The sequence below is a fragment of the Phyllobates terribilis genome, unplaced genomic scaffold, assembly GCF_046119375.1.
Source record: "Phyllobates terribilis strain yellow unplaced genomic scaffold, ASM4611937v1 Scaffold_4__5_contigs__length_816908805, whole genome shotgun sequence".
Classification (NCBI taxonomy): domain Eukaryota; kingdom Metazoa; phylum Chordata; class Amphibia; order Anura; family Dendrobatidae; genus Phyllobates; species Phyllobates terribilis.
The window spans coordinates 379,586,058-379,600,427 of record NW_027362764.1 but is presented as its reverse complement, the minus strand read 5'-3'; the positions used below and the strand labels follow the sequence as shown (position 1 = coordinate 379,600,427).

At 49.5% G+C, this 14,370-nt stretch overlaps 1 protein-coding gene across 4 annotated transcripts in view; it reads right to left on the bottom strand.

Moving 5' to 3' along the window:
* EPB41L4B (erythrocyte membrane protein band 4.1 like 4B) overlaps positions 1 to 14,370 on the bottom strand; it is a 1,171,543-nt gene that overhangs the window by 245,828 nt on the left and 911,345 nt on the right. For all 4 annotated transcript variants that reach the window (XM_073678479.1, XM_073678478.1, XM_073678481.1 and 1 more), the window contains one exon: positions 11,315 to 11,422. In XM_073678479.1, the coding sequence (XP_073534580.1) occupies positions 11,315 to 11,422 (108 nt within the window). The remainder of the gene's footprint in view (positions 1 to 11,314; positions 11,423 to 14,370) is intronic.

Genomic DNA, 14,370 nt, shown 5'->3' with positions numbered 1-14,370 from the left:
CGACAGTGTGTTGTGGTGTCTCTTGTTCCCGGCGTTTTTGGTGAGATTCCGCATCCTGGGCTTTTCTGGCGCCAGTGTGTTGTGGTGTCTCTTGTTCCCGATGTTGTCTGTGACATTCGGCATCCTGGGCTTGTCTGGCGACAGTGTGTTGTGGTGTCTCCTGTTCCCGACATTTTCTGTGAGATTCCACATCCTGGGCTTGTCTGGCGACAGTGTGTTGTGGTGTCTCTTGTTCCCGGCGTTTTTGGTGAGATTCCGCATCCTGGGCTTTTCTGGCGCCAGTGTGTTGTGGTGTCTCTTGTTCCCGATGTTGTCTGTGACATTCGGCATCCTGGGCTTGTCTGGCGACAGTGTGTTGTGGTGTCTCCTGTTCCCGACATTTTCTGTGAGATTCCACATCCTGGGTAGAGATGAGCGTTGTTCTACTCGAACTGTTCGCCAATCTCAAATTCGAGCTGTTTTGGGCGGTGTTCGAGCCGGTCGGCGAACACGAACAATTTGAGAAAAATTCGGCTGTTCGAGGTTATGTTCGATAACTGTTCGTGCACCAAAATCATAACTGGATTTTTTCTCAGTAATGATGAAAATTAATGTTAATACGCAGTTTGAGTGTACAGCGGGGCGGGGGGAGGGGCAGGGGATGGATCTCTGCAGGAACAATGAAGATCTCCATTTTTTTTTTCTCTTTCCCGCATTTGCAGTGGGGAGGTGCAATCTGTCAGCCTATCAGCAGCGCACACACGGAGCGAAGTGCTTTTTTTCACACAAGCAAGGGCATGTGTGATTGGCAGTGTATGTCACATGTCCTTGCCCTATAAGACCAAGCCATTTTCCCCGTCGCCACCATTTTCTCACTGCTGCAGCTGCGTGTTAGACGGCACCGCTGTTGCTGTGTGCGCTATACCTTGTTAATTTCAAGCCAATTTTCGCACAAATATACAGATAGCTTGGGAGTAGGGAATAGTTGTGATTGCAGTCCTTTTAAGGACTAGGTTACAGCATTTCCTACGACTTTTATCAGGCAGGTCTGTGCTCTTAAATAGATAGATTGTGGGAGTAAAGACTAATTGTAATTGGAGTCCTTTTCAGGACTAGGTTACATCAGTTCCTATCAGTTTTTGCCAGGCAGGTCTGTGCCAGTGCTGTGCAAGTTTTTTTCACAGCATTTGGCTGAATCTAGCAAAGCTAATCCTTTTTGGCCTATTGCAGAGTGTGTTAGTCAGTGGAGTAGCCTATCTGTGTTGCAAGACATACCACCTGTGTATAGAATACCAATTTTTTTACTGCACCTAGTGAAGTAAAATCTTTTGGGCATAGCATCATTCTATTAGTCCATCTATACTGACCTCCATCAGGTTGCAAACTGAATATAATTTTTTTCTGCATCTAGCTCTGAAAAAATATTTGGGCTTCTAGCAGTGTGTGGGACTTGGTCTATTAGTCCATCTATACTGACCTCCATCAGGTTGCAAATTAAAAATAATTTTTTTCTTCATTTAGCTCTGAAAAAATATTTGGGCTTCTAGCAGTGCGTGGGACTTGTTCTATTAGTCCTTCTATACTGACCTCCAGCAGGTTGCAAATTGAATATAATTTTTTTCTGCATCTAGCTCTGAAAAAATATTTGGGCTTCTAGCGGTGTGTGGGACTTGGTCTATTAGTCCATCTATACTGACCTCCATCAGGTTGCAAATTAAAAATAATTTTTTTCTGCATCTAGCTCTGAAAAAATATTTGGGCTTCTAGCAGTGTGTGGGACTTGGTCTATTAGTCCATCTATACTGACCTCCATCAGGTTGCAAATTAAAAATAATTTTTTTCTTCATTTATCTCTGAAAAAATATTTGGGCTTCTAGCAGCGTGTGGGACTTGTTCTATTAGTCCATCTATACTGACCTCCATCAGGTTGCAAATTAAAAATAATTTTTTTCTGCATCTAGCTCTGAAAAAATATTTGGGCTTCTAGCAGTGTGTGGGACTTGGTCTATTAGTCCATCTATACTGACCTCCATCAGGTTGCAAATTAAAAATAATTTTTTTCTGCATCTAGCTCTGAAAAAATATTTGGGCTTCTAGCAGTGTGTGGGACTTGGTCTATTAGTCCATCTATACTGACCTCCATCAGGTTGCAAATTGAATAAAAAAATTTTCTGCATCTAGCTCTGAAAAAATATTTGGGCTTCTAGCGGTGTGTGGGACTTGGTCTATTAGTCCATCTATACTGACCTCCATCAGGTTGCAAATTAAAAATAATTTTTTTCTTCATTTAGCTCTGAAAAAATATTTGGGCTTCTAGCAGTGTGTGGGACTTGTTCTATTAGTCCTTCTATACTGACCTCCAGCAGGTTGCAAATTGAATATAATTTTTTTCTGCATCTAGCTCTGAAAAAATATTTGGGCTTCTAGCGGTGTGTGGGACTTGGTCTATTAGTCCATCTATACTGACCTCCATCAGGTTGCAAATTAAAAATAATTTTTTTCTGCATCTAACCCAGCCAATAGTTTTGGCCTAATACCACAGTTTGGCCACTCAGCTCTGCTCGGTTACCATCCATTGTTTTTTTGTGCAAACAACTCCAGAGTTGTGAATTAGTTAACCACCAAAATGAGTGGAAAAAGGCCTGCTGCTGGTGGAAAGGGGAATAGGCGTGTTGGGAAGGGGAAAAAAGGTTGTGTCCGTGGGGTAGGTGCAGAAGAAAGACCATCTTCCAGCCAAACTAAAATGTCTACTTCTTTTAGCGGACAATGTGATAAGATCCCTTTCTTACGGCCACGCCAATCGCTACAAATTCCAGATGAGGCACAAAAACAGCAGGTGCTTCAACGGATATCAAGTGCTCCTTTAAGTGGGCTCTCCTCCACATCAACTTCAACATCACAAATACTCCAGTCCTCAAAGGTGTCACCCAAATCGCACTTGCTTCCTCACAGCTCCCAAATCTCCAGCTGCCCGTCTGAGTATGAGGTAGAACAGATGGTTGAGTCTGCAGAGCTGTTTACTCATACTATAGCCTGGGAATCAGAGGTCGACTCCAGCGCTTCTGTGAATCCAGACGAGGAAATGATCTGCACTGATGCCCAGAATCTTTATGAGTCGGATCCAGGACCAGACGCAGAAGGTTCTGACCATAATGTAGACCCTCATTCCCAAACTGTAACTCCTGTTGGTGGAGACAATGAGGAAGACGATGATAAAACTCAAATACCTGATTGGAGCGACAACTTTAGTTTTTTGTCAGGGCAGGAACAGGTTGGCTCTGAGGACGACGGGTGTGATAACGCACAGGGTGATGATGATGAGGTCGGAGATCCCACTTACTGTCAACCCACAGTCAGCCAAGAGATGAGGTCAGCAGAGGAGGTGGAGGAAGATGCTAGTGACGACGAGGTCAGGTTGCGCCTTCCTGGACAGAGACATAGTACTGGAAGCACGTCAACAACTGCATCCTCAAACACAACTCTGCCTCTCACCACAAGTCGTGGTGGCTCTTCAGGTCGCATGGGTGCTAAGCCTTGCATAGCCTGGGCATTTTTTCAGATCGATAAAGATGACCCAACTCGTGTTATCTGTAACATTTGTCAGCAAAAGCTAAGTAGAGGCCAAAAAATACATAGTTTGAGTACTTCATGCATGAACCGGCACATGGACATGAAGCATAAGTTGCAGTGGGAAGCTCAGTGTGCTATAATGCGGTCTAGCCGGCCGGGCCAACCACCGTCTGCCATATCTTGTGCATCCGCGGCCTCTTCATCCTCTGTGACTCGGGTTACAGCAGTCACACCTGTTTTGGGGCGCAGACCTGCCACCTCTTTACCCGCAACAGCCAGCGTGATTGGCAGGTCATCATTTTCTTTGGAGGTGGTAACACCAGCTGGTCTTGAGCGCTGTCCGACATCGATAGCACCACCTTTGGATCAAGGCAACCTAACATGTCCGCCTGCATCTTCCTCACAGACCGGCAGTTTGCCGGGGACACCCTTATCAACCCCGTCTAAGCACAATAGCCAGCCCTCGGTCCCTCAGATGTGGACAAGTAAAAGACCATTTCCTCCTAGCCATGAGAAAGCTAAGAGGTTGAATTTCACCATCTGCAAGCTCTTGGCTACAGAAATGCTGCCTTTCCGCCTGGTGGACACAGAGGATTTTCGAGACCTTATGTCCGTCGCAGTGCCCCAGTACCAGATGCCCAGTCGGCACTACTTCTCAAAGAAAGGTGTGCCTGCGCTCCACCAGCATGTCGCACACAACATCACCGCTTCTTTGAGAAACTCTGTGTGTGACAGGGTGCATTTCACCACAGACACTTGGACGAGTAGGCATGGACAGGGGCGTTACATGTCGCTGACTGGGCACTGGGTAACTATGGTGACAGCAGGACAAGGGGCTGCTGTCCAAGTCTTGCCGTCCCCACGAGTTGTGCGTCAATCCTCTTTATGTCATTTTTCCTCCACTGCTTCTGCCTCCTCAACCTCCTCTCGGTCTTCCACCTGCACCCAAAGCCTGTCTGGTCATGCCACAAGCTTTCTAACTGCGCAGAAGGGATCCTGCACACCTCCTTACTATGCTGGCAGTAGGGCTCAACGTCATCAGGCGGTTTTTACATTGAAATGTCTGGGAAATGTGAGTCACACAGCTGAGGAGTTGTGGTCAGCTCTGGAGAACCAATTTCATGAATGGTTGTCTCCACTGGACCTGAAACCAGGGAAGGCCGTGTGCGACAATGCTGCAAACCTGGGTGCGGCCCTTCGCCGGGGCAATGTCACACACGTGCCTTGTATGGCTCACGTGTTGAACCTGGTTGTCCAGCAATTTTTAGCCCACTATCCCAGACTAGATGGCCTTCTGCAGAGGGCACGGTCGCTGTGTGCTCACTTCCGCCGTTCGCATCCCGCAGCTCAGCGACTTACATCTCTACAGAAGTCGTTGGGCCTGCCACTTCACCGGCTAAAATGCGATGTGCCTACCCGGTGGAATTCAACTCTGCACATGTTGCAGCGACTGTGGCAGCACCGACAAGCCCTGGTGCAATACGTTCTGACGTATAGCCTGGGCCAACGAGATTCAGAGGTGGGGCAAATCACGCTGGAGGAGTGGTCTCAGATCAGGGACCTATGCACCCTTCTGCACAGTTTTGAAATGGCGACGAAGATGTTTAGTGCTGACGATGCCATTATCAGCATGACTATTCCGGTGATTTACATGCTGGAGCACATGTTAAACAGAATTCGGAGTCAGGTGGTGGCACAAGAGGAGGTGGAGGAAGTAGAGGAGGAGGAGTTGTATGCGGAAGGGCTAACATCTGCAAGGTCCAGACGGTCGGCAGCACCAGGGCGGCAGGCATGTGAGGGTGGGGGAGATGATTTTACCAGGGCGCATGGTAGCAGCCAAACTAGTGAGGAAGGTGCAGGAGCCCAGGAAGAAGTGGAGGACGAACTGATGGAAGACTCATCAGATGAGGGAGACCTTGATCACATTTCTGTTGTGCGAGGTTGGGGGGAGAGGACAGAGGAAGGAAGCATGATTGTTACCTCGCCACCAACACAACAGGGACTTGGTGCTCCTGGATGCGCAACACACATGAGTGCCTTCTTGCTGCACTACCTGCAACATGACCCTCGAATTGTGAGAATTAGAAATAATCCTGACTACTGGGTTGCCACACTGTTAGATCCCCGGTACAAAAGTAAATTTGCAGAAATTATTCCTGCCATAGAAAGGGATGCACGCATGCAGGAGTATCAGCAGAGACTGTTGAAGAATCTTACATGTGCTTTTCCACAAAATACCAGTGGTGCACGTAGTGAATCTCACAGTTCCAACTTGCCAACCGTGGTCTGTATGGAATTGTTCAATAAAGGGCCCAAAATTAAGATAACATAGATGGGAGAGGTCTCTATGAATAGGAATTCCTAAGTATTTGATACCCTGTGAGGGCCAGGCAAAGGGAAAGTTGGACTGGATGGAATCCTATATGGATTTAGGGAGGGAGACATCGAGGGCCTCAGACTTCGCTGCATTGATTTTAAAATTTTACCATGTAACAAAGTGATCTATTTCAGCCATAACAGCAGGGATGGATATATGTGATTGAGTGATATATACTAGGACATCATCAGCAAATAGAGAGCACTTGTACTCGGTGCCTCCCACCTCAAGCCACCTAATATTGGGGTTATGGCGAATTGATGAGAGCAGGTGCTCCGTCACTAGGATGTATAAGAGAGGGGACAGAGGACATCCCTGCCTTGTCCCATTGGTGATTGTGAAAGGTGATGAAAATGTTCTGACGCACCCCCTGGGCCTTGGGACACCCGGAGCCGGACCCTTTTTGGTGGATGCTGGTGGTTGTAGTCTTCGTGGCGGCGATCCGGTTCCGTGGCTCAGGGCGGTCAAACCAGTGGCGGAACTATTTATGTGGTTTTGATGTTTAAATGTCCGACTACGCCACCCGTGGATTGCGGTCAGAGTGAACCGCCGCTACAGGGCAGACCGCTAAGGCTGGTGTTGTGGGTGCAGCAGAGCGTAGCATAACTCCCCACGGGAGGAGTATAGCCTCAGGGCAGTGTATGCGGAGGATGGGGGTGATGGTGCAGGGCAGCAGCAGTAACGACACGGAGTCAGTGATGCAGTTCAGGGCCTTTACTCACAGTTCTTATTATCCAGACCACGTCTGCAGGTAACGGCTGCCCACGTCGTACTGTGCTCACCAGGTGAGGGGCTCAGACAACTCCCAGATAACTTTGGAGCGCTTCACAGGACCCCCTTTGTGTGTCCTTTGTCTGGCCTTTCTTACCAACACTTCTGTCCGGCTGCCTCGGGCCTCCTCTTGGTAAACTTGGCGCCAGTTTCCCTGACCCTATGTGGTGCCTTCCTAGCGGGTGGAGCAAGGGGCTGCGCCACATAAAATGTCAGAGCCTCCGGTTTCTAGCTGAGGGTCGTTTCCTGCCTCCACTAGTTCGGGGACCGGTCTCCCCCTTTGGCCTGACCCCTCCACGCAGGTGGATTCGGGCGTGCGGTGGCGACTCGCCCGTCCGCACCCCTGGGATCCCTTCATTCCTCGTTCCTGGAGCCTTCTCCGCTCCTCTTCCTTCCTTCTCCCTCTTGCAGGCCTGGGCCTCTGTTACTAGGCCCGCCTCCGGAGCAGAGCTCATGCAGAGCCCCTGCTCCCTGCCACTTCTGCTCAGACTTCTCTGCACTGAACTAACATGGTGCCCACCTTTTATACTCCCTTCTCAATGCACCCAGGAACTGCTTCCTCCCTGCTCCTGCACTGCAGGGTTCCCCTTCCTCAGTGTTCCCTCCCCCCACTCCAGCCAGGGACAGGGACTGTCGTGCCCATCTCAGGGGCATATTGGTCGCCCTGCCCCACGGCAATGTGGTGTAATGCATGCAGGTGTCGGGTCCTGATCCACACTCCATCCTTATCTGAGAGTGAGATATCACACCTCTGGGTGAGGTGCAATACGTCTGTAGCAACCGAGCCCTCGGTGCTACAGTTCCATTTATCTTCAGCCTAGGTGACGTATTGTGATACAGGGCCGTGATTTTGGCTATAAAAGGGTCCCCTAGACCCCTACCCCAAGCTTTTTAAGAGAATCATATATGGCGTGCCAGGAGACTCTATGGAATGCTTTCTCAGCATCCAACGAGAGTATCTACTTACAAATTTTTAACTGCATCTAGCCCAGGAAATACTTTGTGCCTAGTAGCAGTGTCTGCTAGTCAGCGGATTATCCCGGCTGTTAAGCAAGCTACACCACCTGTAGTTTGGACACTTAATTTTTTCAAAGGAAATGCTTCGGGACCACGGGATACTTAGTGAAGAGCATCAGGAGGCACCCCAAGGCATAGGGGCTGGGACTGGCACTAGGATGCCTTGTGGTGGACAGCCGAGCTCGATCCTTATAAAAGCTTTTTAACTGCAGCAGCTTTAGTGGACGCTACTGGAGCTGGAATTACGCGGCTGCTGGCATGAGACTTGCCCTCCAATAGATCCTTGTAAATGGATTTAAAGTGTATTCATTCAAATTAGAGGGACAATTTAAATTAAAAAGCTTAGAGCTGCCTCCACCACAGGGGGGGCTCTCTCGACCCACCAGCGGACAGGCACCAGTATTGGGAGAGGGGGGCTGGCCGTCAGGGTTCACCGCGGCTCTGGCACAAACCCGGCGACACGGAGGTGGCACGGGCAGGAGCGGACTGGCCGTCTCGGCTTCTCACTTTTTGGATTTTAGAAGGGCATGACATGCCTATATCTGTGTCTCCCCCTCCTTTTACTCCTCCACCTCTTTTCTTTTCGCATGACTATATGTACTTGTCACTTTTCCATGTGTTAGTTGTGTCTTCTGAGCAGTTTGTCAGCTTTTGGACACCTTTGAAGGTGTTTTCTATGTGTTTCTATGTGTTTTTGTTTGCCTGCCATTGGTTTTAACGGTGTTCGAAGGTGTTCGACGAACAGTTCGACGAACAGTTCGGCGAACACACGGGTGTTCGACGAACCGAACCGAACTCGAACACTACGGGGGTGGCTCAACACTAATCCTGGGCTTGTCTGCCGGCAGTGTGTTGTGGTGTCTCCTGGTCCCGAAGTTTTCTGTGAGCTTCCGCATCCTGGGCTTGTCTGCCCGCAGTGTGTCGTGGTGTCTCCTGTTGCCGAATTATTTTGTGAGCTTCCGCATCCTGGGCTTGTCTGCCGGCAGTGTGTGGTGTTGTCTACTGCTTCCGAAGTTTTCTGTGAGCTTCCGCATCCTGGGCTTGTCTGCCGGCAGTGTGTTGTGGTGTCTCCTGTTCCCAGCGTTTTTGGTGAGATTCCGCATCCTGGGCTTGTCTGGCGGCAGTGTGTTGCGGTGTCTCCTGTTCCTGGCATTTTTGGCGATATTCTGCATCCTTGGCTTGTCTGGTGGCAGTGTGTTGCGGTGTCTCCTGTTCCCGGCGTTTTTGTTGAGATTCCGCATCGTGGGCTTGTCTGGTGGCAGTGTGTTGCGGTGTCTCCTGTTCCCGGCGTTTTTGGTGAGATTTCGCATCCTGGGCTTGTCTGGCGGCAGTGTGTTGCAGTGTCTCCTGTTCCCGGCGTTTTTGGTGAGCTTCCGCATCCTGGACTTGTCTGGCGGCAGTGTGTTGCGGTGTCTCCTGTTCCCGGCGTTTTTGTTGAGCTTCCGCATCCTTGGCTTGTCTGGCGGCACTGTGTTGCAGTGTCTCCTGTTCCCGGCGTTTTTTGTGAGATTCCACATCCTGGGCTAGTCTGGCGGCAGTATGTTGTGGTGTCTGTTGCTCTCGACGTTGTCGTTTTCTTGCTGCTTCTGCTGCTTTTCTGTCTTCCTCCGTGGCATATTTTTGCTTATGACCCATTATAAAACAGGAAGCGTAAAAAAGTATCTCTTCAGCGCGCTGTCACTGGCAGAACGTGTTCAGTAAACCTGACTGAAGTCCCTTGCACAGTGTGACTGAAGTCCCTTGCACAGTGTGACAGAAGTCCCTCGCACAGTCTGACTGAAGTCCCTGGCACAGTGTGACAGAAGTCCCTCGCACAGTGTGACAGAAGTCCCTCGCACAGTCTGACTGAAGTCCCTCGCACAGTGTGACTGAGAAAACCTGCTCAGTACATTATGAGCAGTTTGTGAGTCACATGACCACATGGGCAGAGTTAGCCCTGCTATCTCCCGAAGGTGGCGTAGCTATTTGAAATGTTGCGGTAATTGGCCGAAGAGCGTGTTTAAATTTGGCGCGAAAATCTGTGATTGGTCGCGGGCAGCGTCGACGACCAATCACCGATTTGGGCGCCACATTTAAATAGTGGATGCGACCAATCACCGATCTTGGTGCCACATTTACACACCGCTGTGCTGATTAGTCGCGGACGCTGCCCGCGACCAATCACCGATTTGGGCGCCACATTTAAATAGCGGCCGCGACCAATCACCGATCTTGCAGAGACATTTAAACACAGCTGTGCTGATTGGTCGCCGACGCTGCCCGCGACCAATCACCGATTTGGGCGCCACATTTAAATAGCGTCCGCGACCAATCAGCACAGCGGTGTTTAAATGTGGCGCCCAAATCGGTGATTGGTCGCGGGCGCTATTTAAATGTGGTGGCCAAATCGGTGATTGGTCGCGGTCAGCGTCCGCGACCAATCAGCACAGCGGTGTTTAAATGTGGCGGCCAAATCGGTGATTGGTCGCGGTCAGCGTCTGCGACCAATCAGCACAGCGGTGTTTAAATGTGTCTGCAAGATCGGTGATTGGCCGCGGGCGCCATTTAAATGTGGCGCACAAATCGGTGATTGGTCGCGGTCTTCGGTCGCAACCAATCACTGATCTTGCCGCAAAAGTTAAACACCGCTGTGCTGATTGGTCGCGGACGCTATTTAAATGTGGCGCCCAAATTGGTGATTGGTCACGGGCAGCGTCAGCGACCAATCAGCACAGCGGTGTTTAAATGTGGCGCCCAAATCGGTGATTGGTCGCGGGCAGCGTCCGCGACCAATCATCAGAGCAGTGTTTAAATGTGGCGCCCAAATCGGTGATTGGTCGCTGTGCAGCTACTTCCGCTGCGAGAAGCCGGGAGATGAGCGACTGCTCGCAGCAGAAGTATCCCGACCCGCAGCGCCGCTCCCCGGTCCTCCCTTGACACCCTAGCCGCATGGATGTCAGCGCCGCTGCCTGCATGGCTACTTCCGCTGCAAGAAGCCTGGAGATGAGCGGCTGCTCGCAGCAGAAGTATCCCGACCCGCAGCGCCGCTCCCCGGTCCTCCCTTCCGCATGGAGGTCAGCGGCACCGGCGGTCCTTCTGCTGCTACCGGCCGGGAGATGAGCGCCTCACGCTGGTCATCTCCCGGCTGCATCTCCGTCCCGCAGATGAGCCGCTAACGGCCGTCTTTTTTTTTCAGAAATCCCACGGCGCTGATTGGCCGCTGCCGGACCAATGAGCGACGCGGGATTTCCAGGACAGACAGACAGACAGAAAGACAGACAGACAGACGGGATAAGATGATTATATATATAGATTCAAGGGTGAGTTTTTCATTTGGTTAACAGGTGCTGCCATTAGGTCCAATGTGGCACCCACTTATATCAACATTTACATGGCGACCCTTGAACCACAGGTGGTCTGTATATATCTCACCAGTTAGATACTGAGTACATAGATGATACTATATGTTCTTAGTCTGGATTAGTGCATATGTTGAATTATGTGTTTTTCATTTTTACTATACAAAAGGTTACTATAACTTTCTACATTTTCTCAGTTAAGAACAGTAGATGTAAATTGTAAATACTGTTATACTCAAACAAATAAAATCAAGAAACTCACAAACTGTATTGACGTGTCAGCTTCTTTAATCTCGGTGGTCTAACGTCTTGCTTGCTTGAAGATGATCCTGTGGATTGCGTGCTCTCGGTCCGCAAAGATGCTGGACTTCTATGTGGAAAAAATGTGGGTATTTAAAAAGGATTGCTTGGATTAGAAAAGAAAAAAAGAGTTGAGCTCCATTCACTGCTGTTAACCTGTTAAATTCTGTAAATCTCCGACAGCAATATTCAAAATAGTATGCTCGCTTATGCTCAAGAACATTGACTACATCAGCCTCCTGAGATGCTTTTGCGGGGTACTCATGAATTACCATGGCCATCGGAGACCTACAGAAGGCTCCTTTTGCTGTATTCTTGGTACCCCTGGGAAGCTCAGATGTAGGCTGAGCTTCACAGGAGACTGAGATTTTCCCAATACACTTCAATACCATATTGCAGTACATAGAATAACTAATTGGACACATCTGAGCAATTTTGAGAAAGGAATGATAAGTGAAGCCAGAGATATTTGTCTAATAAGTTATATTACAAAAGTTTCTTATCTTCACTTGTACTATAGAATTCTGAAGGAAAAAAAGGGCAGATCAATATAATCCTGAATCTTCTTCATTCTTTTAGGGAATACAGCAGTTGAAATAAGTACTGAACACATCACCAATTTTCTACGTAAATATATTTCTAATTGTGTTATTGACATGAAATTCTAACCAGATGTCGGCAATGATGTTTTTCTTCTCTGTCATTTTGTTTTTGTCTACCAAGCCTTATAATCTCAAAGTCAAGGATTTCATACTTCTTATCTCATATACAATGTTTTTAAGATTTCTGCAAAAACAGTCTGCAAAAACATGTTATGGGTACATAATAAACAAAGTTATCATGATCTGGGTTACAGGGGGGGCTACATGAGTTACATTTGTTGTAAGTGGTATAAAGGTAGTATTCTCTGTGTGAATATACAGAAATTGATTTTCTCACAACAAGTGTGCATTATTTTCTCCTAGCGCTCGTTATTTTGCATGGCATAATCTCATAATTCAGTCTCACTGGTGATCCGACATATCTGAATTTGGGTCAGAACAAAAACAGCTACAACAGTTTTAGCGCCCAATGGCTGCGCGGTCTGTCTCTGGAGGTGAATGACCTCCGCCGTGAAGTTCAGCAACAGCATCAGCAGCTACAGGTTGCTAATGTGGGGGTCTCTTCAGGTAGGCAGGTCCAGCCTGAACCCAAGATTGCCCTCCCGTACAGGTTTTCTTGAGGTAGGGACAATTTTTTTGTGTTCAAGGAGGTCTGCAAACTGTACTTTAAACTTCGTCTTTACTCCTCCGGAAGTGAGGAGCAATGAGTGGGAACTGTAATCTCACTGCTGCACGGAGATCCGCAGTCCTGGACTTTCTCTTTACAGCAGGATTCGGTTTGTATCCAGTCTGTGGAGGGGTTTTTTGGTCCTCATCTATGAGTCACCTTGGCTGAGTCTAGGCTACGTCGCCTTCAGCAAAGGAATTGGTCAGTAGAGACGTACAGTTCTGAGTTTTGTAGATGGGCAACAGATTCTAAATGGAATGACTCAGCCCTAAGAAGCCAATTTTGTGAGGGCCTTACTGAAAGGTTGAAAGATGCTTTGGCAGTATATGAAACCCCTGAGTCCTTGAAGGTTGCCATGTCGTTGGCTATACGTATTGATAGACGCCTTTGGGATAGGCGGATGAGACCACCTTCTCCGGGGCCTTTTTGTCGGGGTTATGTACCTCTGCCGGGGAAGCGGTCTGGTGGTGAACCAGTACTGGAGGAGGTGGAGGAACCCATGCAGTTAGGGGGTGCCTCTGTGTGGCACCCCAGGGGTCTGGTTTCCCACAGTAATGTAATGTTATGTCTGAGAGCAGGTGGGAGGTCCTTTGGTCAGGGATCCTGTGCATGCCACACCTCCTGCCCAGTCTTGGGAGGGGAAGACCTTCCCCTATATAAACCCGGGGCTGAAGCAGGGTTAGTTAGTCAAGGAGAGTAGAGACAAGAAACAGTCACAGGAAGAAACAGCAGAAGCTCAGTGGGAGCAATACTACTACAAGTCAGGGGCTGGCAGCTGCAGAGCTCGCCCTGACTGAGAAGCTTTCTTACCGGACCCGGCGTCCGAGGCTGTGGGGACTAACTCTTACCCAGCAGCAGAAGCCGACCGGCAGGGGATTTCAGGTCCTCAGGCCCAGAAACCCGAAGGCACGGTCACACGCGTGGGACCAGCGCCGCCATCGTGGAGCGGAAGCCATTAGAAGGCCCCGAGTCACCGGCCATACGGGTGAGCACCACACGGTACACTCAGGGACGTGGGCTACTTATATCCGCTTCTAGCAAGGTAGCCAGAAGAGTACAGTCAGTTTGGGAGGCCTACAACTCCGCCTGGCCAGGGGAGATCCCATCTGCTCAAGGACTGACCAGGCCCCGTTCGCTAGCAAGTACTCCGGGAGGGTCTATCGTTGTTACCAGTAAAGACCCTGAATTACACCGCACCGTCTCTGAGTGGTTCCTGCTACCCTCATCTTCCACGTCGGCTGCCCTGAGGCCATACCCCTCCCGTTGGGGGTTATACTATCACGCTGCACAATTCTACACCGGCCTCAGCGGTCTGCCCTGCAGCGGCAGCTCCATAGCTGCAAATCAACGGGTGGCGTAGTCGACACTCAAATAACATCTATCAAGACTGCCACACACTGAGTTGACTCCCTGGGCACGGACCGGGTCCCCGCCACTCGGAGACTACAACCCTCATCTGATCCGGTTCCGGGTAAGCCCCCGTGCGCGAGACGCTGCGCGACACAGCAGGCCCAGGGGCGCGTCATCTGCATCATACATTTCCCTGGAAATTCGCAAGAAAAAAGGAGTATTTTTTTTGTGGGAAAAAGGGACACTTTATTGGGATCTGTCCTTTGATTACTAAGCAAAAGGAAACTCGATTAGCCCTTGGTAGTCTGGAGTTGGATAAGCAAGGGTGCATTTATCGCCAACCTGCAGTTCCCGGTTTGTCCTGACAGCAGAGGTAGTGCTAGAGAGCAAAACCGAAAA